The 27,386-nt window shown below is 41.8% G+C and overlaps 1 protein-coding gene across 3 annotated transcripts in view; it reads right to left on the minus strand.

Moving 5' to 3' along the window:
• si:ch73-383l1.1 (receptor tyrosine-protein kinase erbB-4) overlaps positions 1–27,386 on the minus strand; it is a 287,281-nt gene that overhangs the window by 7,657 nt on the left and 252,238 nt on the right. For 2 of the 3 annotated variants that reach the window (XM_032556862.1, XM_032556861.1), the window contains exons 21-26: positions 11,856–12,017; positions 7,717–7,792; positions 7,443–7,589; positions 3,254–3,351; positions 2,889–3,059; positions 314–599 (exon numbers count right to left, since the gene is read on the minus strand). In XM_032556862.1, coding sequence (XP_032412753.1) covers positions 314–599; positions 2,889–3,059; positions 3,254–3,351; positions 7,443–7,589; positions 7,717–7,792; positions 11,856–12,017 — 940 coding nt within the window. The remainder of the gene's footprint in view (positions 1–313; positions 600–2,888; positions 3,060–3,253; positions 3,352–7,442; positions 7,590–7,716; positions 7,793–11,855; positions 12,018–27,386) is intronic. The other variant, XM_032556863.1, reaches the window with a different exon arrangement.

The raw sequence follows: 27,386 nt of genomic DNA on the forward strand, positions 1-27,386 counted from the left end.
TGGGGTCAGAGTGGAAAAACAACGACCCTCCTCCACTGCTTCCATCGATCTCGCCTCCACTCAGATGCGTTTTGCTTGGGGCTTTGTTGTATTTGAGGCAGCTCAGGAATCAGGAAAAGGCCTGGTGCTGAGTTATGATCAAAGGCAGAGCATGGTTCTGTGGTTTGAGCTGACACAAACGGCTGTTGATGCAAACTCATTCAGAATGTTAATCAATAAAGCCAAGATGAAATGAAGAAGTGAAGCACGCTACGGCAAGGCAATGAGGAACAGCATGGAAAGTCCCATCATGCTTCGCTTCTGCTTCTAGTACCTGAGGAGCTCTTGTCCTTCATGGCTGTCATGTAGCCGTCCTCGTCGGTGTCCCCTCTGGACGTCCTGTCCCCCAGGAAGATGGTGGGGTCGGCGCTGTACCTCTGGGCCCCGGGGTCCTCCGCCCCGGCTTGGCTCTGGCTGCTTTTATGGAGACTCCCGTTACAGCGCTGGTCCTCCAGAACTGTTCCCTGGCTGCTGGATGCCTCCTGGTTCCCTCCGCCATGGGCCCCCACCAGAGGCCCCTCCACTGTGTTTGGGCCCCCGTCCCGATAGCCAAACTGGTTCTGAGGGAAACATTGGCATTCTTAAGTGGTAGAAACACAGCTGCTTACACTGCAGGTTATTAATTCACAATCTTAACTTCTAATGTTGCAGTTAATGAACAACAGGGATTAACTGGTTATTATCTAAACCTCCAAATATCATCCATCATCCATCCATCATTTATCCAAAGCTTTATCCGTCTATCTATTCAACCAAAGGTTTATCGTTTATCCATCCATTTTTTCCAGGTTCTATATTTAACCCTTGACCTCTGTGGAAAAACCTCCAGTAAACTCATTGTGATCTCCTGAGAACCGTAAATCCTTTACAGGTTTTTCTTTCTTCCTCCATCAGACGTGGTGAAAGGCAGTCGGCCGAAGATGCAACTTTAGCACTCCGACATCAACACAGAACCAGAACCCAGAAGAAAAGCTAGAACATGACACAACGAGCAGAGGCCTTCCGGTGTTGGTTCACCGTGGGCTGAAGGCTTTCTGCACTTCATCAAGCGCTGAATGCTAAGCAACAATTACAGGAGCAGAGTTGCAGTCCTTCACCTCCGACATGCAGGCTGCATGAGAAACAGAGGCCTGTTCCTGCAGCCCAAGGTGCATACTGCATTAGCCTGCTCTTATTGTCCATTAGCAAACGGCTCGGGCCGTTTAGGAGGGGAAGTGTTATTTGCTTAGAAAGCGCTGAGTAATGAAACTGGGAGCCTGGGGACCCGAGAGCATAAAGAGTCCAGATTTAAGGCAGACTGCTGGAATGGAAATGAAGCAACAGGCGGAGCATTAGCAGAAAGAAATCATAGGTGTAGTCCAAGCTCTGAACCATTCTGAGTCCTTCTAAAGGATGGTGGCTCAGGAAGATCAAAATACAGAGAGGGAAATCTTCAGAAATGAAGACATTTGGTGGAACAGCCAATATTTTTAACTGACCCAAATGATCTAGTTGTACGTTTTTGTCTGTTAAATGTTTGTGAAAAACATCCTCTTAATGTTTTTAATGTAGGAAAGTATTTGTCTTGTGTGTATGCTTTCACAACACATGTTGCAGACGAAGCAAATTTTCAGGCTAATAATCTGAGTACAGAGTGTTACCAGGCGTTAGCAGGCCCTCCAGCTTTTCACCAAAATTCACACAAAAATCAACAAATCCCTGCATTTTTTCCCAGACTAATGAATTATTGTGAGTTTATTACAAATGATCCAAAATGGTCCAAAACATATCAATGGTGATGTAAGTCTAATCCAGACTGATGTTTTGTCAGTCGCAGTAGGACCGGTTTTTAAGTGACTTCTTTACTCTGCAGGTCTGACTCAGTGTGACGAGACAAATAGACCAAAACATGGTGAAACATTCATTTGTGATGTTTTCTCATTAACTTTGGAGCCGGTTGGTCTGAATGCCTGTGTTTTTTTCCCCAGAACAAATGGAACAAATGTGTTTGTTTGATGTTCTGAGACATTTGGGACAAAAAGGAAAAACGGAAGAAACCAGAAGGTAGAAATACTTTTCACACCTCTGAGTGCTAAGGTTAACAACAAAGCACTTCTTTAATTTTGCTGGCTGTACCATCTCTTAATGTGTGTTCGTGGTTTGTCAAGAATTTTATGATCATATCTAACCAATAAATAATGACGTGGTGGAGTCAGTAGGATTTTTTTGGAGGCTTGAAGTTAAATCTTTAAATAACGTGTTTATTTATACATTAAGAACCACAGACTCTTCGGGGCGAGATTTCTTTTTACTCTCACTCTTTATTGATAAGTTAAAACCCGTTTTATAAACCGCGTTAGTTTATCTTAAGGCACAGAATACCTTTGAGATTTTTTTATTCAAACTACATCAGATTTAGGAAACAATTGTTTTCAGATGATTGTTATAAACGCTTACAGTGAACGGATGTCAAACTGCACGATGTAACGGTAAAATGCTGTGAATTTAACTTTACTGCCTTCCTCTGGGGTAACTTAAAGTTTTATGAACTTTTACAAATTATTCGCAAACATTCCATGTTATGAACTCATCAGATGAAGCAGTAACAGAATATGTTATGTGCTGATTATTTACGGTTATCTAATATTATCTGTTGAATTGCGTGTTGGGGTTATGATTTAGCTAGCTTCCAGTGAACAGAATTAAGCTGTAATATGTTACAAGTTCTGGGTTATGAAGTTACAGATTGCCAGACCTGCCGATCCGTTCATTGGTGCTGAGTTCATGTCTTACTGTGGAGACATTTAGTTTGATGTTTTATCACTTCACCAAACCGAAGCTGTTTTGCCGAACGAGAGAAGTACTCTTACTCGGTTGGAGTCAACGCAGGGCCTTGCGGAGCCCGACGTGGCGGCCATGTTGAAACCTCGAGGCACCAGGTACTCCTCGGCGTCCATCAGGTCGTCCAGGTCCTCCTCGTCCAGCAGGCTCTGGAAGAACTTGCTGTCGTTGGGGCTGGGCAGCTTCATGCGGTCGTCTCCCTAACACCCAAACAGAAACAGGAACGTGGTTCGTTTAATCGCCGCGTTTACTCTTCTGTCAACCTTAAACGTTTCTCGCATCAACTTCTAACACCAGGAAAAGACAACAAAAGTACGTCTTATTTATTAAGGAGACGGTATATCTCTTCCTAAATCCGGTTTGTATAAAATAAGTGTCCAGGAAGTGAGCATACCTGGATGACCAGGTACCGCTGGGGGTCACGGGCCATTCTGCAGAACTCTGCAGCCAGTTCCTTGAACTTGGGCCTGCTGTCTGCATCGATCATCCAGCCTGAGGAGAAAGCAGGCAACAAAGAGAAGCTCTTATACATCAGAACGGATGAAAGAGAGAGAGAGAGACCATCTGCTGCTTCTTTCACTTCAGCCTTCCTAAAGATTCTTCACCATCCTTAACAAAAAAAAACAACTTGTGCTGACCTTCTCTGGCTTTTACAGCCCATTCATTGCCGCTCCGCCGCAAATTGGGACACATGGACACATGTAATTTGGGTATTTTCACAGGAGGGACCCAATTGTCCCCCGAATCAACCAAATTCATTTCTGGATGCGAGAAAAAAAAACAAAAAAACACAACCTCTTTTTCATTTTCCTCCTTCATAACTTCAACCTTCGTTTCTCCACAGAATGCCGGTTGAGCAGCGGCGACGCTCTTTTTAATTGAGTCCTGTACAATCGGAGAATGAAGTGTGTTGCTCAAGGCCGTTTGAAGAGGCAGATAAAAGGAGGAGTAAAGCATATTTCTGTTTTTACTTCGTCGTTGAGTCCAAGGTCCGTGTTTCTCTCTCCCTCGGGCTCCAGCTGCAGTAAACACAGCTAATCCCTGAAGAGAAAGCGAAGCGGCAGGTGGTGACTGGGCACTGCTGCTGATTTCACTGACACAACCTCCATTACTTCCTCTACTACTCTTGACTGCTGAGTATTACTCAAAAATAAAAAAATAAAAACAGTGCACATCAGGAAAAATAATTGAAGGTGAATAACTCCTCTGGATACGCGCATCACGATAATTAAAGGGAGTCTGATTAGTTATAAAGTTCTGCTGTCGTAGAAGAATTTTTCTTGAGATTTGGTCATCTATGTTTCTTAGTTAAAGTTCAGAGATGAAAGAAAGGTTTTAGTCAGAGAATAAAAAAAAAAATTCAAAACCTTTATATTTATTTGCTTGTTTATTTAGCAGTGGACTGGGCACACTTTCACTAATTTGCTAATAGTGGAGCTAACTTTTTGTTTCACACGTTTAATGTTTTTGCTAGCTTTGAAAACGTTGACTGCATTTAGCTTTCCCTAAATTCCCTAAATTTAATTTGTAAGCTTTCATGTGAATAAAGTTCGACATCTGAGTCAAAGAGCTGATTACTGAATTCCTCAAGTAGTTAGACACTTACATTCATGTTCTTTGTTTTTAAGTGGATGAAGACTGTTTACATGGTAGTTCCATTTCCTCTTTCCAAGCTATTTCTCTCTCTTTTTTTTTAAAGATGACACAAACAAACAACCAATTCAATAAATACATGAAAAATATCACAAATGTGAACTGGTACGAGAGCTTTCTCAAGTATTCCTAATGACATATGGTGGGTATCATCATGGTTAAAGTTAGTGAAGTTGACGTTCTGCTAAAATACATGTCAATATAGCACTTTAGCAATAGCTTCTGCTAAAAGAAAATGTGGATATAGCTCTTTATCATTACCTTCTGCTAAATACATGTGGCTATAGCACTTTAGCACTAGTTTCTGCTAAAAAACATGTGGATATAATATTTTAGCATTAGCTTCTGCTAACTACCATGTTGTTGTAGCGCTTTAGCATTAGCTTCTTCTAAAAAACATGTAGACAGAGCGCTTTAACATTAACTTCTGCTAATTATCATGTTGTATTGCTTTAGCATTAGCTTCTGCCAATTACCATGTTGTTGTAGCGCTTTAGCATTAGCGGAACTAAAGTTTATGATTAGTGCTCTAAGGTTAGTGTAACGTTTCAGCAAGCTGGCTTTATTAATATCACTTTGCTGTAAAATAACAAGAGTTGATCAAACTTCATTTTAATTGTTTGGACAACATTCAAACTACTTCAGAATGGTTTCTGCTATTCAGTTGAATTAATGAGGAGGTGTTTAAGTTCACACTCAAACCTCCAGGCACAGAACTATTATGTTAAGCATGTTGTGATTTGACTGGGATTTTAAAAAAACAACATTTAAAAGCATTTAGAAGAGCAGTAATATGGTGTGCATAATAAATCAGAAGTTCTAGATCCAGAAAAACAACCAAGCTGGGTTCTGATCTTTGACATTTGACAAGAACGAACATCAGAGTCATCAGTCAAGTATGCCGAGATGTGTTGGTGTTGGAAAGCAGCACTTTGCTCATGTGCTGCTTTTTTATTTGGAAATCTAACCTGCTAGTAGGCTATTGAGACATTTCAGTGGCTTGCACCGTTAGTGCACATGCTAATATGTTCACTGTTTATTTTTAAGTCCTGACAGTTTTGCAGAATTTGTTTGTGAGTTAGGGTGCTAAAGTTCTTTAAAGCTTAGTAAAAAGAATCCATCGTCAAAAAAAACAACAAAACAAGATATGTTTTAGTTAGACGTTTAGATAAGCTGGTTAGAAACGCTACAGGAAGCCATGCAGAGGAAACCCGTCGACTGATTCAGAAACATGTGGGCTGGGAAGACTGAACAGCTTCTAGAATAAGAAATTTACTGTATTTTTGTGATCATAATATTGCTGAAAACACAATTCCATGCATCAAATAAAAGGAAAACATCAAACAAAAGTAGGTAAAAGAAAAAGTGTGAGAGATAGGGGAGTGAAATGTGCGGAAGGGCTTTCAGACTCTGCCTCGGTCCAGTCAAACTCGTTGTATACCGTTAGATACTCCAACTATATGTTGGATCAGAGTAGTAACTCTGTCTGAGCTTCATGAGAATTAAGAGGAACGTTCAGGTTTCTGGAACTGTGCAACAAAAGCCCAGGTAACCAGAAACACATTTTGTATGGATTGATTTTTTCGGGGCGTTTCAGACTCAGATGAGTTCAGACGGGGTTGAGTGATGACCAGACGGCACGGGGGAATCCGGCCAAGAAGCCGGCGGCTGGCACAGCCTGAAGCATGTCCTGGCAACATGCGTCTGGAGCGCTTCCTGGAAATATGGGAGGGTGGATCAGTCGGCAACCTGGCCCAGAAGCACCGGTGTTCTGGAAACGGCCTGGAGGATGGTGGGGGTGGGATCAGATAACGCAGGGAGAGACGGGGCTTTGGATGGGCGGTATGAGCTGGAGAGAAGTTTGGGGGTGAGGAAGCGTGGCGGTCCAGATGGAGGATGGCACCAACAAAGAACCAGACTGGAGTCTCTGGTGAGGCCGGCCTGTCCGTCAAGGAGTTGAACCAGCATCTCATTGTCCTGGCGCCTCGCTAGGAGACAGCAGCTCGTCAATGACTTCTCAGCAGATGAATATTAAAGGTTTTTTTTTTTAAATTAAAGTCCAACTGATCTGTAACAACTTCAGCAAAGGAGCGTTTGGGGAAAAAAAAGAAGAAGCAAGAATCCATTTAGTTCTATTTCTGGTCTGCAGGACGGATGAAATCATTTTGATTTGCTGATTACTAGCTTAATAATTATTCATGGGTTCATGTGACGTCTTCCCCCAAAACCTTTGATCTATTTTTATTGTTTGAATGTTTCTGAGCATCCATCCACCCAGGTTTTTTTTTTTTTTTTGTCCACAGACTTTGTGGGAAATGTGGAACCGTCCATTCGAAGGTGAGTAATGTCGCAGTCTCTGATTTTCTTCTCTGTCAACTTTTAACGTTAAAAGCGCAGCTAAAAGGATGCAAAAATAACACATACAGGAAGTAGGCTCTTTTTTTTTTAAGAGCTGTGCCGTTTGAAAAAAGGTCCTTGCAAACATTTAACTTAAAGACTCTGATAACAGTAGATATATTAGTCCTAAAAGAATGAAAATTCTGACAGAACCCTGTTGAAGACCTTTCCTGGGAGTCAGAACTAAATAAATAAACTTCCCTGAGCTCACTGGATTCTGCTGATCTTCTAGCAGCTTCTTCTTCTACTCTCTGTCGACGTAGTTGCCTGGCAACATTATCAAAGTAGCTTCTACTCCGGCCATGGATCCAGCATGTAATCCCAGTCACTCCTGCATTACTCCAGATGTGATGTTTTAATTAGTGGTCTTTAGAGGTGCTGGCACCAGCCGCATATTAACCAACAGCTCTGTGGTTTCAGTTTTTTTTTTTTTCTGTTTCCAGGCTAAAAGCAGCAACAAAACTCTCCGCCTTGCCTCACATAAAGCACATATTTCATCAGGGGTGTTTCCTGGAGCATGTGCATCTGCTCACATTTCACCATGACCATGTAGACGTCGATGGTGCATATGGGAGGCTGCGGCAGTCGCTCGCCCTTCTCCAGGATATCTGGGATTTCCCGCGTGGGGATGCCGTCGTACGGTTTGCCGCCGAATGTCATCAGCTCCCAGATGGTCACTCCTTTCACCGCGACGCATCCGGGAAAACAAGAGCAAGAAGAAGAGGAAGAGAGGAGACGAGAGGTGAGACAGACAGTAAGGTGTGCAAAGGGAACAGGACTTGGGGTTGGTTAGCGTGTAGCACCCACCGTAGCTCCACACGTCGCTCTGATGGGTGAACTTCCTGTAGTGGATGCACTCCAGAGCCATCCACTTGATGGGCATCTGAGGAGACACACAGAGGATGATGGGAATATCATCTCAAAACTGGTGGGATTAGATTAGTATTATTAATCTAGTTAATTCCTGGTGGCAAAATAAGCAACATTTTCAACTCAAAATCCTTTTTACTGCTAAATGATTGAATAAATAGACAAATGAGCTCAACAATAAATATATTTATACATTTTAATCTGTTCTTCAGCTTCTTCAACCATCAGATTAGAGCCAAGTTTTATTCTAGGCGGAATTTCTTTAGAAATGTGGACATTAGCGTTAGCTGCTACACGTTTAGCTTCGAGACGCTATTTTATGCTTGACTCGCTTCACTGATAGGCTAACTCCTTACAGTACAACTTGAACACAACAATAGTCTTTTCCAGCGTCCAATCAGATCCTTTAGAAGCAGAAATTAACCACAAATGAGCTGAGAGAAGAGGGTTGGTCGTCTACCATTACTGTTAGTGGATGTAGCCGGTGTGTCAGATTTACCCGAAACATGATCTGGTCGGAACCTTTGTACATAAAACAAAAATGTGACCAACCTTGCTAAAAAATTGGAAGCGGTATTTATTAGAAATTACCAAGCTAAAGCCTTGTGCCTAGATTTTAAACCTGAAATGTGGCTAAATTTCCATGTTAATCAACAAGAAGCCCGTCTGTTCCAAGATTTTTCTTGTGTTTTATTTTGTTGTTTTTGCTCAATAATATTTGTATTCACATAAATAGTGAACTGCACTCAATAATAATTCATTCCTCTTGTATGGTGTCATGTTCATACCAAACGTCAATAGGACCACAATTATTATTCTCTAGTAGAGTGCTACTTTCTACTGCAGGCACAAAACCCAACACACACAGGTATCGGTTGGATGTTGTGGATTTACTCCCGCGTGTTTGTGTGAAAAATTTGGCGAAACGTAGAAAGAAAAGGAAGGAAGCATTCGTCTGAATATGAATGGCCACTTTTCTGCTATCCTTGTATTGAGCGAACTCAGCTGAGTCTGCGTTTTATGAATTTATCACAGACATGCATGTTTTATGGCTACAGGAGGTTATGCATTTATATATTCCCAATTCACCTGAACGTTTCCAACGGATACGCTCACAGATTTCCTGACGGTCACCTTTCCTCACAGCAACATGATTCCCAAAATCACGGGAGGCCAATTATGCTCCCCATTTCCACGTGAACACACACATGTTGGGGCGTCGACCTCCTTTGTCCGGCACACACACACACGCACACCCCCCCACACTCTCTTTAGGGAAATGAAGAAGAAAGAAGGAAATGACAAGCTTCAGGTTGCAGCTCCACTTCCTGTTGATGGATCTCCCGCGTCGCGTCTATTTTTACCGAGAACATGCAGATGTGCTGACAACAGCTCTCATTTATCAAGGCATCAGTGAAAACCAACATGGAGGCAATCACTCAGATGGCTGCTTGCGACTCGCCCGGGTTATGAAATCATATTTTTCCTTCTTCTTCTTCTCCTCCGCCCCCCGTCCGTCAGCGATAACAGCCTGGACTCGACGTGCGGCGGCGAACCTTTCGGGCCTCCAGCTGAATAGATGTGGCAATGAAAAGCCAATTTAATAACAGGAGTTGATCAGAACAATTTGCATAGCGGGTCTGGAGCAGTGGGGGAGCGGAGGGCTCCTGATTGATGCGGTCCACAAACAAAACAACCCGACTTCGTTGTTTGCTTGGACGAAGAGCCTCTAAATTCTATAAAAGAAACTTTTTCCGACATTCTCCCATCAGAGAACGGATACGGTTTTACTTATTTCATTTGTTCCCCTGACATATTGTTCATATTGGATATGAATTCAATAAATGTAGCTACCTAACTATACTTAGGCATTGAAAACCTGGACAAAATCTCTGCATCCTTCCAGAATCACAACACTGACACTTCAAGAGAAAATCGATCCAATTGTTCACATTAGCAGCTGCAGCTCTTCTGAACCGTCTCCCGGGTTCAGGGGTGTATGTGTGAGTGTTTTTGACCATCGTTCAAGAAGCGCATTGCGTGTCAGACACTGGTGTTGGACGCCAGGGCCTGGATGATCTCTGCTCTAATTCATCCTGGGACCTTCGCTTTCTGTGCCAGACCAAACCCAGGACCTTCGCTTTCTGTGCCAGACCAAACCCAGGACCTTCGCTTTCTGTGCCAGACCAAACCCAGGCAAAACTCTGGTGTGAATACAGACCAGCCTCAATCTGAACCAAAACGTACACGTCTCGTTGGACCTCATGAGCCACCGTAGCTGGGCATCATGGTTCTTCTTCTGTAAACTTGTGTGCCGTCTTGTCAAACTGAACCTCAAGGTTCCCAACATGTTAAGACAGATTAATTCACCTCAGTGTGAAGTTACGATGAAGACCTTCTTCTAGTCCAGGTCCAATTTCTACAGAATCAGGTTTAAGAGAAAAAGGTTTAAAAAGCAAACTCAAAACAGTTTAATACTTTACAAAATTCTGGATATGAAATAGAAAACCTTCCAAATTTTGCCATTCTGCTCATTCCTTTCAGGTGGCTAACTATTACAATTAATTTCCACCAAGATAGAGGCGACACACAGCTCCGCAGTTGGGCCGTTCCTGTTAACAATTTTCCGTTTCCGTGCCGCTGAGCAGGCAGAAAATAGCTATTTGATTGCTGGTTATAAATGCTGCCCGTTAAGAGACGTGGAAAGTAATTTCGGCACTGTTGCATGAGGACGTCGGTGAAAATCACGGCTCTGCGCTCGCAAGGTTGTCTGGGAGAAGACGCGTCAGAACAGTTGAATCTTGCCGGGTCATTTGTTGTATTGACATTTAAAATGAGTGTTTACAGGGGCGACAGAGACCTGCTAACGTACTGCTGCACATCTGAAAACAGCTCTCCTCTGTTCCTGGGTGTGAAAATAAACTGGAGTGTTAGTGCCAGGATAAGAAAATGCTTTTTTATTTGAGCTTTTTTTATTTCAAGAATGACGGTTTCATGATGACATAAGAATAAAGACGTGACATTTCGAGAATAAAGTTATAATATTATAAGCACAGAGTTGAAGAAAAAAAAAGAGAAATAGTCATGATATTACCAGAAAAAAAGTCTAAATAAAATCAAAATACATTTATAATATTGCCAGAATAAGGTTTTACATTGGGAGTTTGAAGTAATTTATATGAGAACACACAAAAAAATGTAATCATTAATGCTGAGCATCTTGTGAAGTTATGCTTTGGGATCAGTTTTACGAGTAAGGAAATAATGTTTTAACACATCAGCATCAAATTATTACCAGTAGCAGGACTTTGAAATGATTGAGTTTATTTAGAAGACAGAACTGGATTGACTGGAAGCTTTTTTTCTCTTTAAAACAACTTATAATATTATGACTTTCTTCTGATAATGTCATGTTTTTATCCTACTACTGACTTGATTGTCATAATATGATGACTTTATTCAGAATTAAATCTCTTAATCTGGCCCTGACACTCTGCTGTACAGCAATGACCTCGGAGATTATCCTTCTTTGTGCTGCAAAAACGTTTGTCGTTGCTAAGTCATTTAAAGTCAGCAAATCTACAAAGAAAGACATTTCTAGGAGATTCTGGAGTCTTTCCAGGGGCGGATGACCTCCAGACAGACTGTACATTGGTCAAAGAAAATAAACACTTGGCTCCGTGACAGACTCTACAGACCTTGGTTAGCATCTTAGATGTTAACAATGACAGTTGGGTTATCTGCAGATCTGATGTTGTTGCAAGCTACCAAATTATGAGGTATTACCTTGATTCTGTGCGGCCATATTGACACTGCATGTTCTTATGCACAAGGAACTGTTGACCAGTGATGATGTATCTGCTTATGAAGTCTCATCACCCATCGTAGGGGAGCGTTGTACCCACTGTAATATTTAAATATCTAAAGTTCTGAAGAAAGTTAAAGAATCTGATGTGTTTACACGTGATCCATGTTGTTCCTCTGCTCTTTCCTTACCTGGTTACTGGTTATGTCTATCTAGGTCAGCCGTTTGAAGCACTTGACACACACCAAGACGTTCTCAGGCTTCCACTTACACCAACCTTGCCCCCATCTGCGTTGTACTCCTTCTCGTCGGCGTCCAGGAGCCGGGCCAAGCCGAAGTCGGTGATCTTGATGTGATTGGGGGACTTGACGAGAACGTTCCGAGCCGCCAGGTCTCTGTGGACTAACCGCCTTTCCTCCAGGTACATCATCCCCTGAGAGGTGGGGAGAGACAGACAGAGAGAAGGTGAGGAATCCTATCGTGGAGCCATTTATCTTTTTAAATCTCAAGCCTAAAACCGCTGAAGCATTAAATGTCAGCACTAACATAAAATTATTGTCATAACTGTCATCAGCATTAACTTCACACCCGTGCAGACATTTAGATTTGATGTATAATCGCTATAATGCCTCATGTGCATGACTCTAAGCAGTTCAGAAGTGTCAGAAAGTTTATTCTCAAACCTGCAAACCACAAAGGGAAAGTTTCGTGAGCCTTTTCAATCCCCCAACAGGTCTTGGGATTGTGGAGAGTGAAACATGTTTACATTGTTTTCTTTAGATACCAGAGAAGGTTGGCGGTGCAGCCATAAAAGTTTAGTTGAGCTGTTATGGATAATATGTAACATTGTTCCTATAACCATACTATAGTCCAAATACTTCACAAACAGACTAAAATTTCAGGCTTCATCTGCAGGTGAACTTGCGCCTGTATTTTGGCACATTTGCCCAACAAAAATGAAGATGTGCGGAAATTCCCTGCTGTTTGATTCTCAGAACTGGACTCCTTATAATTACTCGCTCTTGTAATCACAAATGATCCAATCTTGCCTGAATCTCCATCGACCCAGACACTCTTGGGAGTGTGACACTTAAGCGGTGTTAAAGCAGAGCAATCAGCGGCACCGCCCCGACCTGGAGCGGCCCACATCCTCCACCGGGACGCCGCTGTTTACCTCCCTAGCAGGCTGGAAATTAATTGGCTCCTTGAGCTGTTGTACATTCCCCTGCAGTCGGTGCGACGGCCTCACCTCATTGCCCCGTCACTTTAAGTCGAAGTGTATTAATGGGCTGTGTGGCCCATTGATTCCTAATTTCTCTCGACATCGACATCGGAGATAAATATTGCGTGGCACGCTCGTCTTTGGGCTTATTGTAATCAGCATTGTTATTGATCGCCTGAGAAGCAATCTATTTTAAACACACTTCCAGCCAGGCGGGGGTGTTGCCTGCAGCCCTGTCACAGCACATTGTGTCCTGGATTGGGGAATTCAGCCCAACAGCGAAGAGGAAGCGATCCAACTTGGTGGATAAAAGAGAGAACCATGCAAACAGGCTGACAGATAGATATATTGCACATATGCCCTGGGAAATGTCTTGCTCTTCAGCGCTGGTGGTCTCTTGGATGTCCCTGTCATGTCGTGTGTGTATGTATGTGTGTGTGTCACTCCCAGCAAGGCCGGAGGATGATGGATGAGGGCTCAGCTAGCGGCGAGTCAGACGTCGGCGCTATCGATTTATCCTCACATTCATCTGCGAGGAAAGGGGAGGCAGAGAGGGGCGGCGACCGCGGTGAGAGTCGGCTTGGCTCGAGCGCCTCGACAACAACAATACACGCATACACGTATTTACAGTTCCCCCTACACACACACACACCTAAATGTTTCAAATGTCCGATGAGTCTCTGGCGCCAGCCGAGGCGTGGGCCTTGGTGTAAATTTTTCATTGTCTGCCTCGCTTCTCACCAAGGTGTTTTCATTGATCTACCAGCAATGTGGCGTCCACTTGTTTAACATCCAGCTTAATACACTCCAATTGGCCCGGCCTTGCCTGCTTTGTTCGCCTCCCAGAGCAGCAGACACCGGAGTATATCATCATCTCAGAGAAACATCTCTGACGGGCGTTTTTGTTCTTCTGCGGCAGAACCGTCAGCTGAATACAGGATCAGTTCCATGGAAGCGAAAACACCGTGTTCCAAATTATTATGCAAGTGATATTTTCTTAAATGGTCAAGGCAAATGATGGTCAGTATAATTTTCAAGTCATGAACTATTACAGTATAAATCAAATTTTACTGAACATAGCTCCTAATGAGAACAGTATTCTTTTCAAAAATAAAAAACTCAAAATGCAAAATGTTCCAAATTATTATGCACAGCAGATTTTCTAAACATTTTATGAATTATAAAGAACTGCAAACGGTCATTCTTTGAATGCGCAGCATTAAGTGGTTACATGTACTAAAATCAAAAGCTATTTCAATCAAAAACATCTTAACAGCCTGAGTTACATGTTAACATTGGACCTTCTTTGATATCACAGCACAATTCTTGATCCATTGAACTTGTGAGTTTGTGGAAAGTTTCTGTTTGAATTTCTTTGCAGGATGTCAGAAAACCTTCCCAGAGCTGCTGGTTTGATATGAACTGCATTCCATCCTCAGATCTTCTGCTTGAGGAAACTCCAAAGGTTCTCAATAGGGTTGAGGTCAGAGGTCAGAGGAGGATGGTGACCACACCATGAGTTTCTCCCCTTTTATGCCTATAGCAGCCAATGACACAGTGGTATTACTTGCAGCATGAGATGGTGCATTGTCATGCATGAAGATGATTTTGCTACTAAAGGTACGGCTCTTCTTTTTGAACCATGAAAGAAAGTGATCAGTCAGAAAGTCCATATACTTTGTTGAGGTCATTTTCACACCTTCATGAACTCTGAAGGGGTAGACCAGCCTCTCTCTCTCCATGATTTCGGCCCATAAAATGACTCCACCACCTCCTTGCCGTGTTGGGATGTGGTGGCCATCCACTACCAATCCACTACTGCGTCCATCTGGACCATCCAGGGTTGCACAACAGTCATCAGTGAACAAGTCTGTTTGAAAATTAATGTTCATGTAAGGCTGGGCCCACTGCGACCGGTTCTGCTTGTGAGCTCTGGTTAGGGGCCCAATAGTAGGTTCATGTACCACAAGCCTCTGGAGGATCCTCCACCTTGAGGTTCCAGAGGAAGCAGCAGCTTCAAATAACTGTTTGCTGCTTTGTAAGGGCATTTTAACAGCTGCTCTCTTAATCTGATGAATTTATCTAACAGAAACCTTCCTCATTCTGCCTTTATCTGCACAAACCCATCTTTGTTCTGAATCAGCCCCAAATCTCTTCACAGTACGACAACGCTTCAGTTTTCGTTAAATATCTAATGTTTTCATATCTTGTCATACGGCACTACACTATCTGATGATTTTCATCAGCAGAGATCCTTTCTCTTTCCCATATTGCTTGAAACCTGTGGCCTGCTTAATAATGTGGAACATCCTTCTTAAGTAGATTTCCTTTAATTGACTCACCAGACAAACTAATCAACCAGCTCTCTGAAATTAATTATAGTGATTCAAAGAGCCCTGACACACAATAGCATCTATAAATCTAATAGCACAACAAAAAATGTAATCTTTATGAGACTTAAATTCAATTTGCATAATAATTTGGAACACGGTGTAGACTGGTCTGTCATAACACCACCAAGTCTATTTAGCACATACGAAGGCTGCTAGACAAACATTTCTTTCTTTCTGTCTTTCTTCTGAAGGTTTTGCAGGTTTTAACTTTCGTACATGTGTCTCTCGGTAGATTTGGCACTCTGTATGTCCAGGGTTCCATTCCTGACCAAAGGCCTTTAGCAGCCTGACTTCCACATTCGCTCTCCGCCAAGGTCAAGAAAACATGCCAACCATTAGTAAGTCCACAGAAACCCTAAAGTCTGTTCAAACTTTTCGGTTTCCAGGCATAAAACCAAATGTAAAACAGATGCCAGAAATGTTCAAGAGACTTTGGGAAGGAAAATCAAGATCTCTTATGTTCTCCAGTTTAAGCCATCCAGCTTTTGACTTGATGTGAAGTCATAGACTTTAGAAGACGGTCGCGGGAATTCACTCTAAAACAACAGATCCCCATGTTTTTTGACACTAATGCATTATTGTGAGCTTATTGCAAATTTTCTGCATAAATGGCCAAAAACTTTGTGTTTAAGTGATGCTAACTTCCACCTGCAGGTGGCAGTGTTCCTTATTTCTACTCCACTGCTGCTTCAGCCTTACAATAAGTCACATTTATCTTCATGCAAACGTATGAATATTGCAAAATTCCTTACAAATATTTCAAAGGTATAAGGATCCCAAATCTACAACAATAACTTTCTGGAATGGCTTTCTCAAAACTTTGCCTTTAGCTTAGTAGCCACCAGTAAACTAGGCTATCTGACTCACCGGTGTTGGAAAACATACAAAAAAAAAGAAAAGAAAAGAGAACATGGCATTAATGCCAATTACAAGTGCATGTAAGCTTCCTATCACTACTGTAGCTTGTAGGGAAACTCTACAGTCTCTGTACTGTAATTTAATCTAAATGTATATTGGTCACTGCGCAGACTATTGCTTTCACAGTGATTTACAAGTGAACAGCAGAAGCATTATAGCTTCAGCACAGTAAGAAAGCCCGCTGTAAGCATTAAAAGCTAAATCTATTTAAAGGACACAATGTGAGTGGAACAAGAGTAGAAGTGCACAGTCAGAGCAATGAGAGTTTCGGTAGGAAATGCTCTTGTCAGAGACGAGTCTTTGGAAGGCTTTTAAATGCACCGAGGAAGAGAATATGTTCTAATGCTGTAAATTAGCTTCGTTTGGAGTCAAACTGATGTGAGGGTTGAACATGTCACTGTAAATCAAAACCATGATGGCATACAGTAGTAAGGCAATTAATTTGGCAGTGCAGACCAAATTAAAAGTATCAGTGTGGAGCAGAAAAGCACATTTCAAAAGTTGTGATGTGACTGTGTGCAGAAAATCGAAGTCTCCTAAAACATTTAGAAAAGTTCAGCTCAATGTGCTTGTTGGTGTTTTCAAACTACGATGATATAAACAGGATTGTTTCGTCTGTCAAACATTTGCAAACCTGAATAAAGAAACAAACATACATAATGTTGGTGTTTCATGTAGCATTTTTATGAACCGCAAAGACAATTTTGAGTTACATGATGGTAGAAGTCCACCATTTTACAGCTTAAAGATGGTAAGAAACTGACTGCAAATAAATTTTTGACTAAATCTAACATCTACAAATGTGAACTTTTTGACTATGAGGGACCTCAATACAGAACCCTGTGGTACTCCATACTTAAATCTGCTGTACCAGGATTAAGCATAACATGTAGATATCTAAATGGACCAGTTGCACCAATAATGAATGGCATGTCAGTGGCTCTGATACAGGATGCTCTACTCAACTGGGTCAAATGAATCCAATAATTTAGAATTAGATAAATCTATATTAAGTGTTAAAATTGTTCTCAATAAGCAAGATTACGTTTGATAATTGTGCAACAAATTTTCTATCAGAACAAGAAAAAAAAAGAGCTTTGAACACAGTTGAGGCCAGCACAGGGACATATTTGAGAGCCACGTTTAGCAGAAGAGCAGCAAGGTTAATGAGCAACCAGAGCGAATGTCCCCAAACATTATAGAGTCGATGATTCAGCCTCTCATATAGCATGAAGGGCTAATCTAGTAGCTTAAAAAAAAAAAGACTTTTCTTCTGTCCAGAATTTTTTTGACTTTTGTAAAACAATAATAATTGGAGTGGCAGTCAGAAAACTGGCCTGCAGAGAAACCAAAAGTTTTCAACCGATTCCATTTACAGTCAGGCAAGCTCTTCACCACCCAAAATCCACACCAGAAAACAACCCAAAGAAAAACTTCTGAATCTATAAAACAAATTCCCACCAAGTCACCTTTTCTGGTAGCCCAAAAGTGCTACATTTTGTAAATAAAAACCTTTTATTTACTAAAAAAAACCCACAACACTTTTTAAGTGTTTTTCCAGATAATTTAAAGTCATGCAAGTTAATTTTGTGTTCTTTAATTTCAACCAGATCCTCTGGTTCTACTGTTTTAGCAGTTTGAACAGAGCCTCATTCCACACTGAAAAAAACACAAACATTATACTGCTAAAGCTATTGGGTCATTACCTTCACATGTACACCAACTCTTAATCTGTCGGGTTTATTATGATGCTGGAAAACACAAACACTGAACTGCAAATTAACTGAAAAATCTCTGTTTGGTTCATTTTGATGAATTTAAAAGTAAAGCAGTTAAAAGTTAAAAAAGAAAAAAAAGAAGGGCATAAACTTTAGTTTTGAATTAAAGAAAAATTTGCCCCCAAACAATTTTCAGTCCCAAACTAATCTCAGGATTAGAGCTAGCTTAAATATTCAGGTGCTCCAGTGTCATTTGATTTGTCTGCTTATGTTTTGCTTTGTCCAATAAAATTCAAACGTAAGCTTAGAAAGTGAACCGCTCTGAGGTTTATGCTTAGCCTAGCACTGCTTTAGCTGTGCACAGGCTCTTCTTTTACTTTTACGTTATTGAACATTCACTAAAATGTCTTTATTTTTCAGATTAAAAACCACAAAACTATCTGCATGAATGAGACATTTTCATTTAAGAAAATATGCATATTAGGGTTGATGAGGTCTGAGGATGTATCACGAGTGTGGAGTTCCAGCAAAAAGAGACAAATGGATGAATGTTTAGGATTTTTCACTGATATCAATAATATGGACTCATTTCATGAAGACCACATGATTTATGCCTATTTAAATGTAATACCAGCTTTATTTTAAAGAGGTTTGGTGCAGAATATTCACCAGTTATCTGCCATAAAAAGAAGAGAAAGTTGGAGAGTTTATTCAGGTGTCTCGGTCTCCAATCAAATAATGTTTACAGGCTGGTTTTAAATGACTGAACCAACATTTATGGCAATAAAACTGACATCAGTTCAAACTGAGCTGCTTTTTGTTTTTAGCTACATTGAAGCACAGACATAATTAGGCCAATTTGGCCACTATATTACATGAAAGCTGCTTGTGTCAAGTAAAAAAATGACAACAAAAATGCAATTAGCATCACAAAATAACAACAGTTCATAACAAAGGTTTAATCAACTTTAATTAGATTTCAGATGGATTCTGGATTCTTACAGCTGTCTCGTTTTCTGAGCAACAAGACACATTTTCAGTCTATTTATGCATATTAGAGTTTATTACTATATTCTATTGCCTACTTTTGTTTTGTGTTGGAGGGGTTTCAAATTGTCACCCTCCTTCATAGACCTATGCAGACCCAAAAACTGGATAACAATCTAGTTTTCCACAGTCTTCCACCTTAGCAGGTTCTTTAGGTCTTCCAAAGGACAAGGTAAAGCGACTCGCTCGCTTCCTTCTGTCTGGCGGGAAAGAAAAGACGAGTGGAAATGTTGAAGTCCTCAGTTATGTGGGAATGCAGGAGGATGAAACCAGGCGTGGAAAAGGCGTTAAGTAGCGTGGAGGACCTACAGGGAGCAGCTCACCTCGTCAGGAGGAAACCACGTTGCATAAAGCAGAGGATGGAGGAACAGCCGTACATTGATCTCAGGTCACACATATATGGATGATACACAAACCTTTACAAGGCCCTTTCTCTACTGTAGTATTTACACAGGGATAAAGATTTTGGTAAAACACAATCCTAAAGTCCAATCTTACGGGTCCTCACCCATCAACCCCCATAGGTCTTTTAAACCAACACAGTTCAGAGCCCGTTCCGGTTCCCCAACTGGTGTTTTGCGAGAACTGTGACATTGATGACGCATGCTAGGTTCCCCAATCTGGTGGAAACGGGCGATGCTTGAAGACACCCAAACAAAATCAGTACAAGAAGGAGAGTTCTTTGGTTGGCAACACGCTTTGGGAGTAACTTCAGTGTCTCTACGTCCGACAGGTTCTCTTCTTCTGTGTTGCAACACAGTGGAACTGAGTGAGGATGAAGAACTGAGATTCAATGCAGAACATGACTTCAGATCACCTCTATAGCCTAAGAATGGGTTGTTGAACCAGCACACTGGATTCCCCTTGGTCCGGTCTTTTTGAGCCGGCTGGAATCTTCACTTGGTGTTGGTCAAAAGTGGAACACCACCGATCACTAGTTCATTAACGATGGCTGACAGACGTCCTTGTAATGTTTGGCACTCAATGCCCCATTGACGCCGCTGGTTGGCGTGGTCTGACGAGGGTAACTGGAACTTTCCTAAAGTTGTTGTCACATTCAAGGTCCATCACAACCACAGACGGAGCCGTGATGCTCCTAAGGTGTGGACTGGCGCTACATCGCAGGTTCTACACTTTTCAGAATCGGCTGCTTTTTAGCTCACATGAAATGCTTTGATTCTTTTAAGAATGCAGTTGGATTTTCTGTTAGATTAAGCCGATTAATCTGAATGAAGACATCTGGAGAGCTAAAATGTAGAGACTGAGGTTCAAAAAAAGTCAACTATAAGGTAAATTCCTTTACTTCTGTCGTCTGGATAAAGTCAGAACAGGATGCATTTTTGGAGAGTCTAAGTCAAAACAGTATTACAGTACTGGTCAACGTTGTAAGACATAATTTGAATGTTCTTATTTTTTTAAACATATTTAGGCCATTATGTCTAGCTAATTTCATGGGGTTTCATGAAAAATCCTCTAGTTGGTGCCAACACAGGCTGCAAAAACTTTATACTGGGGGACAAAGACAGAAGAAAGAGACGTTAGGCTGAGTTCGAAGGGAACCAAAAGGTGAGGCGTCTGTTTCCAGAGGGAATGATAAGTGGCTGGCCCTGAAAGCAGGCACCACGACGCCAGCGGACCTCCGAACAGCTCAACGGGCAGCGACAATGTGAGCGGAGCGGAGCAGGGAACTGGGACGGCCGCGATAAGGCGAGCGCACAATGGGCTGGGTGCAGGTGGCCGTCCGTCATGTGCGGCATGCTGCGCCGCAGATAGGAGGCAGGGCATTCCCAGCGCGCTGGCAGCCTCCAGAGCATGGCGCCTGCTTTGTCTGCTGCCTGTGTGAAGCAGGCGGGCCTCCTCCATCACACCACAGCCCAACAAATCCTGCTTTTAGTCCCATTATCGGCGCTGAACGCCGAGGAGAAGCTGCGTCGGAATTATCACCTGAAGACAAAATGAGCTCCGGACGGCTACAGCAAGCGGCTCGGGTAGTTAATGAAGGCAGCAGGCGGATGTGACATAATGTGACAGGTATAACGGCGGTGCGGCAGCCGGGTGAAGGCCCATTTACTCCGCGCTCAGCCGATCCGCCGCCGTGGAGCGGGAAAACCTCCGCCTATCCATCAACCCCACCCCAACGCGCTTCTGTGTGCCGGTGTGGGGATCCTCCAGCTGACGGGAGTGGATTTTTAAAACAATGTCGGAACTTCTCAGCGCTTGACATCTCCCCCGTCTCCGCTCTTAATTACGCCTCTCCTCAAGAAAAAAAATAATTAAAAAAAATCAAAATAAATCCCAGAGCTCCCTCTCCATGACCTCAGCTTCTTCCAAAATGTCACAGGCTGCGATGAAAGACCACCGCTGGCACATTTACATGAGCAAATGTCAATAATTTCTGCTGCTGCGGCACGGAATGAGAGAAACCGGCACAACTTCTTTGATTAGCGCCATAAAAATCCGCTCTTTTAAGGTAATTATAGGAAACAACAGCCTCTCGGATGGGATTAATTAAGAAGTCTTAATTAAAGCCAGGGTGACAATCTGAGCATCAATTAGCAGCGCTGCACGTACATCAGTACGCACAGTAATAACAGTCTCAGGCTTAGACAGGTGACAACAATGAGGACACCTGGTTCTGAACACCATCATTAGCCTGCTGCTTCCCGCCTCGCTACAGCCTCCAGTATACCAGCTGTGCTAATCACGGAGGATCGTCCTGGTTCAACCCGCTGCAGAAAACCGCCGAGGGCCCAGAGCAGGACAGCAGAGCATCACACTGCCGCCACCGTGCTCATCTGTAGGTCACTTTTTTTTTCTGAAATCCAGGTGCAGTTTGGACTTAGCCTGTCACAATGACACGTTTTGCTGGTCAATAAATTGTCCCAAAAGTTTATTCTGCGACAAATGCAACAATATTGTCTCAATATTCCTCAACATAGTTGCGCTGAGACAAAAACGGCATAATAATGTAAGAACACATTCTCAAAGATCAATAAGCTTTAAATTCTAAAGAACATTTGACACTGGAACTGGAAGAGATTTCAATAACAAACCAAACAACAGAAACAACAAATAAAATGAATTATGAGGTGTCTGGGAACAAAATAATTGTCCTTCAAAAAAGAAAAAAGGGCTGGTTGGGACCAAACCCCCAGACTGGAGACTTTTGTAATGTGGCAGGAAGAAGCTGGAATCAAACTTACAACCTTCCAATCACGAGATGACACCTGGTGAGCCTGGACATCTTCATTCCTTAATAAATGAAATCATATCTGAAACAAAAAAACTGTTTAATCTGATTTTAACATGACTTTTTCTGACTCAGTGTCCACTCTCAGTCAGTGCAGTGACCCGGTCATCGGGTCGAGGTCAGAACATCAAGCTGTTGTGGATGTAAAATTGTTCAAAAATCTCTTCCCTTCCCTGGAACTAACTGATGTACAGCGTAGTCTTCCCTTCCATCTCTCCCCATAAGCAGCGATTATTAATAAAAAGGAGAAGAAAAAAAAAAAAACAGCGTGGAAATGAGTCCTGATTGTCTCCAGTCTGACATGTGACGCTGCTGAAGGTCCGACTCTGGGAGGCCATGCTTATTAGAGCAGAAATAGATTTGTGGAGCTCGGGTCCATCCTGTTCCTAATCGGCTGTTTGGAGAACTTGACTGAGTAAATCGGATTTGTTTGTGTTTGTTGGTGAATCCACAGAAACGCCGTGAGTACGAATGATGAGGAGCGATGCGAGTGATCCAATCAGGCCTTCATATCCACTGGATCAGGCAGTCGCCCCGTGACCCCCCTCCCCCCCCGCTGATCCTCACAGATAATTAGAACGACCCCAGAGGATTATCTCTCCTTCTTTAACTCACCACACACACACACACACATTTTTTCTGCAGCGTCAGCAGAGACATGAAATCCTCCAGAGGTTCCACTTAAACCACTCTACCTGCTTTTGTTTCGCGGGTCGTCATGGAAACCGGCCTTTTCGGGGCAGCTTCTGGCCATCGGGCGTGACGCTGCGAGTCTGCATTATTAATAACACGGAAACACGGTCAGCCTGCTGACTGCTATAAATTCATAATAACCGTTTAATGTGTTTTAGAGGAAAAAATCAAAGGGAGCATCAATCATCGGTGAAAATCTTTTTCATCTGCTTCACGTCTGACACGGCTCAAACCCAGTGGTTCAACATTTGCCAGGACAACATTCATCAAATAATAATCAGAGCCGCTTTACAATCCTTAAAAGTTAATATTCGCTCATTCTGGAACACAAAAAGAATTTCAAACTAAATACATTCATCAAATAAACTCAGAATTCCAGGAAAAGAACCTTATACCAACTGTGAAGCACGGAGGAGGACGAGTCATGATACAGGGTGGACAGACTGATGAGAAAAAAAAACGTCAGTCTGTAAAATCACCTTATGTTCTAGAAATAAATGAAATAACACTAAACAAAGAGCCAGATATCAACTGGGTTATGATTTTTACATGTGACTGTAGTAAGAAATAGTAATCAGTTTCAAATAAAAAAATAATACGTCCCATGAAGTCACAATCCGCCAACAGAATTAGGCAAAATTAACAAAAATTCTGCCGAAAATAATATTTGATACAATCATTCCGACTGTGTGTCAACACCAGAACAAAAGACAAAGTGCTGCTGGAGTCAGAACCCACAGAAACACGAGCCGGGCTGAAGCCAGACTGCAGCTTCACAATGAGATTCTTTCCTGAACGTTTTGAAATTATGATCACAAAGTCCTGATCTCAATGTCAAATTCAATAAAAAAAAAAACGAAATAAAAAAATCTTCTTTTTTCATCACTGTTTGCATTTAGGAGAGAATTTCAGGTGAAAACGGCAAAAACGCTCTTCAGACGCAGATCTATAGATCTATGAGACATCAGGATGATAAATGTCAGCGTTCTTCCTCCTCATGGTTTGATCCAGAGGACAGATGTCGGCCTCCTGGAGGAGGAGGAGGAGGAGGAAGAGTGAAGGCCTGTTTAATGAGAGCAGGTGAGATTAGTGTTTGCTCAGCACCGAAACCCGGCGCTGCAGGGAAGTGAGCGACACCGAGGTCTTCCTCTGAGCTCCGCTGGCTCAGGGCAGGAAACACCGCGGGATGCAAATCTCAACACACACACACACACCTACTGATGTGCAGAATATTAACACACTCCCAAAGCCAGAGATCAGGAGGAAAATCTGAAATCTCTCCGTTCTCCTTACTAAGCAGCAGCAGGAGATGAGACGGGATTCTGAGCTCAGCATCAGCAGAAACTCTTGAGGTCAGAGTCGCCTTCATCATTAGCATCTGAAACCGGCAGCAGCTGGCTAACAGTGGCCTATTCAAAGCCCGGCTGCTTCCAGCTTAGAGCCAATTGGAGTCCTGGTTCTGGTTCAGAGCTGACCGTGTGGACCGGATCTATTTTCATCCGACGGAGCACTGAGTCTCTGTCACATGTGTCAGAATGGTCTAGTCAAAGTCCAAGACTTTTGAAGTGAGCCTGATTTATCTGGCATAATAATTATGGGCAGAAATAACGTGTGACGAACCCCATAATATCTGCAGCTGGAACTACAACAACAGGAGGCTCTGCAGTGCATCCTGCCACACTTTTCAGATTTCATTATGCCTTAGCTTTTTCCTAAAGTGAAAAAAAGTGAAAAATGTTACCATTTTTTCACTTCAGATTTACAACAGCTTCTATAGCTGTAAGGTGTCAAAATAAAGATTTATGAATATTTCTACAAATTTAGGAACAATAAGAGACAAAAAAGAGAAACAAACAGAGTCAACAAGCAGAAAGACAGGAAAGGAGGGCAAGAAAGAAGGAGAGATCCAGGATAATGAATAAAGCAGCTACATCTAGAGCAAGCTTTGTGCTAGGTGTGTGTGTGTGTGTGTGTGTGTGTCAGTGGGGGTGAACCGCCCAGAGTGTGGCTCTAGATTAATGGCGGCCATTATCTCAATGCCCAAAACACTCAGTGATGAAGAGTCAGTGCCTGGCGACAGGCCTCGGCCAATCAATTTGTGGCTCTGCAGTCACCTGCCCGGGTCACAGCCCACATACGGCCGCTGTTATACAGGCGGGGGGAGGGGTGGAGGGGGGTTCGGGGTTGCCATGACATTACAGCAGAAAGCAGAAAACAAATACACAGAATGTGCCACTAAATACAAACAAATCAGCAGAAATTCATCTTTAACTGCAGAATCACAATAAAAACGGTTTAAACTTAAAGAAAAACTCCCCAATTAAAAAGTTTATGTTTTTTTTATAAAATTACACTTTTTCTCCAAATTATTTAAATCCATGACAGACTGGAGAATTTTTTTTTTTAGTTTCATAAACTTTTACCCAGTAAAATCCATAACTTTCTGTTTTCCTGAGGAGACGGAACATTTCTCTAAGTCGCTCCTCGAAATGCAAAAGGATAAATGAACCAATGCATTTACTCACAGCACATTTAAAGAACTGCTTACTATTAAAATAAGCGGAAACATCCAGGCGGAGATTTGAAACTGGGGCCAAAGTGGTTAAACTGGAAAGAGTTCCAGGAAACATTCGGGAAACGTTCTTTTCTGGAAATGAATTTTAAAAATAGCAACTTTTTTTGTTTCTTTTGCTATCTGACTCTTTATGGCCTTTATGTCCGGCGGCCATTTTGGTGGAATTAAGTCCGCTAAAGGATATTTGGTGAGACCTGGCGAAGGTCTGCTCACGATCAAAACGAAGCAACTAAAACATTTCATGTGTTGTGTTTCGTTGGCTCTCTTGTGGTAATAATTCATTTCCTGCTGCATGTACAAGCGAACGGAGCAAACACACGACCCTCCGTTGCTCTCCAGGTTCCGTCCTCCGTCTCTGCTGCAACCTTTTCAAAGCTAACTGAAGAGCAAAGCAAATTATTCTCCCCTTAGCCAGAAAATTGTGCGTCTCGTGAAGAATGCTCTCGCTGCTGGAGAGAGGTTCCCCATCATTACCTTGAGAGCGCAGAGATCATTCAGAGAAGAAGCCGCCAGTTATTTATTCGGGCTCGCATGCTCAAACAGGCACACACACATACACACCCACACACACACACTGGTGAAAAATGCTCAGGGATAACACCACGGAGAAAGGGTGTCCTTTTCTCGGTTTGAAAAAATATCCCGGAGCGAAGTGATGAGGAACCTGTAAGGAGGATCCGGCAGACAAATGGAGGCGACCCGGCTTCCTGCTGGGAACATTTCAACTAGCAGCCATCTTGTTAAACGGACTTCCTGCTGCAGCTAGGGACGAGAAACCTTCCTTCTTCATTCTGGAAATATGGGACGAAATTGTCTAAGCCGTTTTGTTTTATCTGCTGCTCTCCGACGAAGCAAGATGCGTGGAATTAAAATGGGGGCTCTGTGGTGAGGCTGTGCGCAGTCATCATCTTACCTGTAGTAGGTTCTGACTGCACCGACCAAAACATCCAATCACACCAAGTAGAAAAGTCATGTGACCCAAACTTTAATCTCTGTTTGATGCTAAATATGATTAAATAGTTGTAAAAATAATCCTTCAGCAGAAATGACTAGGAAACAATATTGTCATGGAAACAGGATTTGTAAACCATGTTGACATTTTTCAAGATTGGAGAAGGTTTTTAAGGTGGAACGTTTGCTCAGTCTGTTTTGTCTTATTTTCAGTTTCATTCTCTGATTATGTTGAGAGAAAAAAACAGTTTTATCATTTAATAACTTTAATCATCTCAACATAAAGAAATCCTACTTTTTTATATAAAACTTGTTATTTATGCAATTCTGTTGCGATAAATAAACAACTTTTAACAAATATCAGTTTAATATATTTTTATCTTAAATTTAAAGCCTGTTTCATCTTGTTGCCATTTAAATATTTGCATTATCTCTAATTTATCTTCATACACATGTAATTATTTTACTATCTTGAGATGCAATCTTCTTCTGAGTTGATATTAACAAACTATCTTGAGATAAAAATCCTATTCTGCCTTAAAATATTTTATTATCTTGAGATATAACATCTTGTTTTTCCTAAATATCAACTTACAAACAATACAAATGGCCTGTTTTAAATTGTTTTGGTTTAAAATCAGTTGAATTATCTCATAATCCTAAGATTAAAATGCTTTTTCGGGCTGATGGTGGTTCAGTTATGTTATTATCTTGTGATATGAATACTTATTTTGTCTTGACACCATTTTAGTTACGTATATGTTTTAAACTGAAATCAGGTTCCTTTTTGTATCTTGATTTAAATCTTGTTTTATCTTTATTCTAGTGTAATTATCTCATTGACCCGAGAGCAAAAAACATAATTCAGCTTTATAACTTGAATTATTTCATTATATGGAGAACTTTGCAATAAAAACACAATCAAACCAGTTTGTTCAATCATAAAAATGCTCCAGAAATGATCCATAACTGATCAGTGCTGATCATTCTCAAGAGATACGATTCGAATATTAAAACATAGTCATAATATTAGAC

The sequence above is a fragment of the Xiphophorus hellerii genome, chromosome 24 (assembly GCF_003331165.1).
Source record: "Xiphophorus hellerii strain 12219 chromosome 24, Xiphophorus_hellerii-4.1, whole genome shotgun sequence".
NCBI classification, from domain to species: Eukaryota; Metazoa; Chordata; class Actinopteri; order Cyprinodontiformes; family Poeciliidae; genus Xiphophorus; species Xiphophorus hellerii.